The sequence below is a fragment of the Pteropus alecto genome, unplaced genomic scaffold (assembly GCF_000325575.1).
Source record: "Pteropus alecto unplaced genomic scaffold, ASM32557v1 scaffold7, whole genome shotgun sequence".
Lineage (NCBI taxonomy): Eukaryota > Metazoa > Chordata > Mammalia > Chiroptera > Pteropodidae > Pteropus > Pteropus alecto.
The window spans coordinates 60719820-60725795 of NW_006494614.1; the positions used below are offsets into that span (position 1 = coordinate 60719820).

General features: G+C 46.3%; 1 protein-coding gene across 2 annotated transcripts in view; it reads left to right on the plus strand.

Annotated features, from left to right (window-relative positions):
- Positions 1-6: 6 nt before the first annotated feature.
- IRF8 (interferon regulatory factor 8) overlaps positions 7-5976 on the plus strand; it is a 23012-nt gene continuing 17042 nt past the window's right edge. For both annotated transcript variants that reach the window (XM_006926736.3, XM_006926737.3), the window contains exons 1-2: positions 7-44; positions 3518-3692. In XM_006926736.3, the coding sequence (XP_006926798.1) occupies positions 3519-3692 (174 nt within the window). In that variant the 5' untranslated portion in view covers positions 7-44; position 3518. The remainder of the gene's footprint in view (positions 45-3517; positions 3693-5976) is intronic.

The window sequence follows — 5976 nt, forward strand, 5'->3', positions numbered from 1 at the left end:
GCTGCCAGCGAGGCGGGCGGCGGGCGGTCAGAGCACAGCCGCAGGTAGGTGGCCTGGACGGCAGACCGGGGTTGGGCGGCGCGGCCAGGTCCCGGCGGGCTCAGATGGCGGGACCACGAAAGTGCAGCTGCCTCTCGGTCTCGGGGCCAGCGCGATCGCTGTCCCCTGTCTCTGTTTTCTCCTACCCCTCTACTTCTTTTGAATCCAAATTAAAGGTCCAACTTGTTGATCATTGTGTGGCAGCTCCCAAGGATTGGCTGAGGCTTTAAAAAAAAATCTCACTTTTCTTAAAATCTGGTTTGCATGGACAACTTTAGAATGGCTCATATAATGAAGGGAAATATTGATCCTTTATTCTAAGACTTTCTTCCTCCCACTCAAATCCTACTACATGGAATAATGCTTGTCCGGTCATAACAGTGAAACTGCCCAATAACTTACTCGTGTGAGTTAGATCGTGAAGGGACACGCATACTGGATTTTAAAATTCTGATTGATGACAGTTAGGATTTCTCAGTGGAGTTTTAAGGCCTTTGCTTTCATCATAGCCCAATCGTCTTTGGCAAGAAAGTCTGTAAAGGGTCACAGCTAACAGGAACATTTGGTGTAAAATGACCCCAAAGCAGAGGGCAGACTCTCTAGATTGAGATATGTTACTTACCCAGAGCTTTGAAGTTCTCTGTGAGTGGAAACTAGAGACCAAATGTTCCAGGATTTTAAACTATTCCCCTGACATATTCAGGGATATAACACAATTTTTAAAACCTAAATTAGAAGCTTTTCCTTAAATAAGAGTTCTGAGCATGTTCTTTGGATTATGGCAGGTTCCCCCATGGGTAGTTGAGTCATTTTAACAAGACTGGGGCCAGAGAAAGAAATGGCTCTGATGCATGTTGGTCTTGTGGGGATGGAGGTTTGTGGTGGCCCTGAGAAGTGTGAGAGAAGATGAGTCCTGAGCTACCTCTCAGATACATCTTGAAATCCGTTGGTTGGGCCCAGGGCAGCATCTTATCACCTGCTGCCTGGGAAGCCTGACCCCCGGACCCATTAATAGGGTGTAGATTAGCTCCAGATTGGACTTGGGCCATAACAAGAATTATTACCTAAAAATCAGGGAAGAGGAAGTTATAAACATGTGACTAGGCTTATAAATATTTCCTGGCTTGGCATTTGGTGGCATTCATTCGTTAGTGTTCAATGGATCATAATGGATCATTATGATATATGTATCATTCATCATATTAGAATCTTAGGCTTCTTATGCTGCTTAAAATCTTGGAGCTGATTTCATGAAAATTCACGTGGGGCTGTCCGTGTGCTGAGATCCCATAACTTAACCATGGCTTTTCTCTGCGGAGTGAGTAAAATAAGAACCCCCTACTAGGGTGTCTGGGAGTCGGGGTGCCTCTCTGGGCCTCAGTTTTTCCTCTTTTGAATAAAGAGAGGACGGATTAGATGATTTCTAAAATATTTTCCAGCTTTCATATTCTATGACTCACTCTTCCTCTTAATGCCACCTCTCTTACTTTCTTTTCTCTTTTCTTTTTCTTATAAATCACCAAGACATTTGTCCTTAACAGTGTTAGGGTGATATATCCATTAGCAATTCTGATGAGAAGGTGTTGACCCACTTTCTAGAAAAATGCCCATACAAACCAAATTTTGCTTTTCATTTCAGGAGGCTCCTGGAACTTGGACTCTAGTTTTATGAACCTTGTACCAAGGGGGTGAGCAAAATGCTAATGAGTGGGCACATCTCCTTTAATTGACAGATCCACAGACACTGATCCTTCTGTTGTATTCTGGCCCCCTCTCGCGCTCCTCCACACTATTCCTTCCTCAAGCGAGGGAAGGTCTCCTGCATTTCCTCCAGGAAAGATCTGTAGGAATCTGTACCCTGTCAAGTTATTTGCTGGAGGGAGCTTGGTGGTGACATTTCGTTTCTCTCGCTAGGTTCTCCTCTCAAATCTGTCCCTTATTTATAAACATGAGGGTCTCTTAGAATTCTAGGACACTTGAGATCCCAGGGATTTGCAGGTGAGGAGAGCCTCAGAGAGAGGTTTAGTGACTTTCTCAAGGTCTAGTTAGAGAAAAGCCTTTGTTGAAGTCCACAGTTTCCAAATCGAAGTCCAATGCCTATTTCACATACTTCACCCCTTTTAAATCTACAACTGGGCAGCTGGAGTTATTGGATGAAAAAGTTACATTTGATGCTCACGGGACCTCACCTCCTTCTCCCTGGCACCTGGACCCCCTCCCCGACCCCATGGCCACCTGCAGGATGGCGGGAGTTTCCAAAACGTGCACTTCTTGCTTTATGGACCAGTGTCGCTCTGGATATCACCATATTCTTGGGGACATTATGTCTTGTCACTGCTGATTGTTTCAAACTTGTTTGCCCAAAGAGGTCACATTTTAATCAAAGAATAGAAATGCTATTTTTTTTTCCTTTGGGTGGGTGTCTGTCCAACTGCCTAGGGGATTTCCACCCCTGTTCTTGTAAATGTGGGCTGCGAGTTGATATGGCATGATTGTTCTCTCTCTTTCTCTGTGCTGTTGGGACAACTGCCTGCTCTGGCAAGAATGTTCTTCCAAAGGACGTCTTCAGGTGCCCTGGGATGGTGAGGTTTCCTGATTCTGGTGCCTTCTCGTACAGTCTAGCCCAGAAAACTTCATAGCCACAGTCGATTTCCTCATTTTTACCCACTATCTCCCAGATGGTCATTAGAGTTCCTAAAGAAGAAAGATGGGATAATAATAACAACGTCTGTTATTCAGAGAGAGTTTTCGAAGCTCCAGGCACTCTCTCAGGTGCTTTATATGCCAGTTGGAGCCCTCCCTGCAATGATGCCAAGTAGACCCACCATTTCAGCCAGTGCAGCTGACACTTTGATGTTAAATGATGCTCCCAGGTCTCCCAGCTGGGACTTGAATAGGACCCCAGCTCTGTCCTTCGTAAACTTATGCTTTTATCATTAAACCAGCTGTAAAGGAACAATCTGGAAGGAGAGCCTGAGGATCTCCTCTTTCTCAGAGATCACAAATGTCATATTTGCTCATGAACACTGGTCAAACTGGGCATCAGGTAATGGAATTGGCTTTTAGAGTGAAGGACTGCTCATTGAAGGGACCTGAAAATGTAGGAGTGATTTTTCCTTATCTTGTGCTAAGAACGGAATGATGCCAATAGGTGTTCCTGAAAGGGAACATGGGGTGAGAGCTGGACAGAGCACAGCCAGAACCGTAGGTGGGGCCAACATTTGGCTGAAGGGTAGCCAAAGATTTCCCAGGGAGTTTTCAGTTTTCATTCAGGGGTCTGAGGTCCTGGAGGCAGGCATTATCTTCTCACGGCAGGTGGTCTAGAGCCCCTAGATCTGTGCCCCACCCCCACACCGCATTCCCCCCAGCACTTGTGTTGTGGTCCTCTGATTTTTCTGCTAGCAGTTTTGACAGTTAAGTACATGTGATTAATGAGACAATATTTGTAATGTCAGAATATGTTTTTTTTCTTTCCAAGGATGTGTGACCGGAACGGGGGCCGGCGGCTTCGGCAGTGGCTGATTGAGCAAATTGACAGCAACATGTACCCAGGGCTGATTTGGGAAAATGATGAGAAGAGTATGTTCCGGATCCCTTGGAAACATGCTGGCAAACAAGATTATAATCAGGAAGTGGACGCCTCCATTTTCAAGGTAAAGACTGGACCTCCCTTCCCCCATTGTGAGTGCGATTTCTGTTTTCTCTCATGGGCCAGAGGAGGTGTTGAGTGACGTCTTTCTTATTTTCTTGAAAATAAATCCAATTTTTAAAAACAAACATTGGTTGAGGGCTGAATGTATCTAAAACAAACAAACCAAAAAAGCCCCACATATAATTTAATCACTTTGAGGTCAGTTGTATATTGCTGGCATTTTTCTGATGAGAAAATTGAGAGCACTTTCTCCACCTATACAACCGTTTCTTTCTCATGAAGACTAGTAAACTGAGGTGGCGAGGGGAGAAAATACTTCTCTGAGGCCCTGAGACTAAGACCTTTACCCCCCGCGCTACCATCTAAATTTCATTTGGAATTTTAGGAAGGGTTTAAGGCTTCATTCTTGCAAAGTTATTACTTCTGTTTGGCAATGTAGGGTCAGTTCAGAGGAGAGAGACACCATCTGTCATTACTTCTTGGCTAGTCATGTGGGATGTCCTGAACCTGCAGCAGATGTCTAGAAATAGTCTGACTTCCCTTGAGAATAGTGAGTACTCCAAGCATGGAGGGACTTGCCATTTGGTTCTGCCATTTGCATCATGACAGCCAATGCTGATTGAGAATTTGCACTGTACCAGGCCTGGCCTCACAAATTTCGTGTTTTCTCACACAGTCTTATGCAGGAGGTGCTACCCTTGTCCTTGTGCTGTAGAGACACTGAGAGGAGAAGGGACTTGTCTAAGATCTCACAGTTCTTGGATGACAGGGCCAGCATTTGAGCCTAGGCAGCCCAACCCTAAGCCCATGCTCCCAGCCCCTAGTAGTACTGATAAACAGAGCTTTCTTTTTTTAGTATATGTGCTGCCGAAGTGGGTACAAAAAGAGATTTCTTGCCATTACATCTAGATTTAGGCCGAGGAGTCAGGAGCCAAGGCAGTGCAGCTCTGTAGCCCAGTGGGGTCATCAGAGTCCCCTGTGGGCTTCTCTAAGGCTCCAGAAGTGGCCCTAGGTCAGGGTGAGCCCAGGCTTCCATTTTTGCAAATGGAAGCACCATAGGTGGTCTGACTCAGAGCCTACTTTGCAAACTGCTGCAGTGTGGGCTTGTTCTGTGGGCCTTTGGGAGCCAGGGGCAGGGAGGGGAGAGTGAGTAAGCATGCGGGAGGAGTGAGGAGGCTAAGTTGTGGAGGGCCAGAATCAGACCTGAGACCTTCGATGAATGAGGGGAGCAAAGCCCTGTGGGACCCCAGTGCAGCACCAGACTCTGAGCCAGGGATGACAGTCTTCCGACACAAAAAACCAAAATGACAAAAGATCATACCTTGGCCCCAGAGGGGAGCGTAAATTGGTCAAAGTTGGCTTATGAGGCAGTTCAACCCTTCGAGCCTCTGTCTGATGTTTGCAGTAGGGCTGTACATTTAGCAATTCTGTTAAATCTGTTACCTGGGTCTCAGATCTCTTTGAGAATCTGGTGCCAGTTATCGGCCCTCTCCAAGAAAAGTATGGGTGTTTTGCACTCACCTTCAAGGGGACCCACGTGGCCTGAATGTCCAGAAGATTTCTTTCCATCAGTGACCCTAATTTATGAGCCTGGACACTGCCAGGTTTTTGAGCCACTAGTAGTGCCTCTGCTCCCATTCGTGGAGGTTTTCCTGTCTTGTAGAGATTTTTCACCTTTAGCATCATGGTGAACTTCTCTTGGGAATGACTCTGGCTAAATTTAAATGGTGCCCAAGATCTATTCGGTCAGCTGGGAATTCTAGATTATAGATGGCTAAAAAACAGAGCTCCTCAGCCTCAGCACTGCTGATAGCTAGGACCAGGTAGTTCCTTGTTGTAGGGCTGTGCGCTGTAGGATAGGCATCGACATACCTGACCTTGACGCACTGGATGCCAGTTGGCACCCTTTATCCCAGTGTGACAACCACAAATGCTTCTGACATTACCAGATGCTCCCTCCTTCATAGACAATCCCACTAGGAGCCGACCATGGCCAGGATGAACAGATTTAAGCAGAGGTGTGGGTGCTGAGGGCACAGTTGAAGGCTGGCCATTGCTAAAGCCTCTTCAGGAAGAGATTAGAGGGGGCTGGAGGAGACCCAAGGCCTCTCCCTTCACAGTGCTCCCTGCTTCAACTTATGCTCTGGGGGTACTGAAATAAAGCCCCAGATTTATACATCTTATGCAATGTTCTTCATGGCCGTTTCAACAGTGTTGAGAAAAGTGTGCAAGATTCCCAATGTTTCCGTTGATTACGCAGTCCCTCAATGTGGCAATCTGAAATG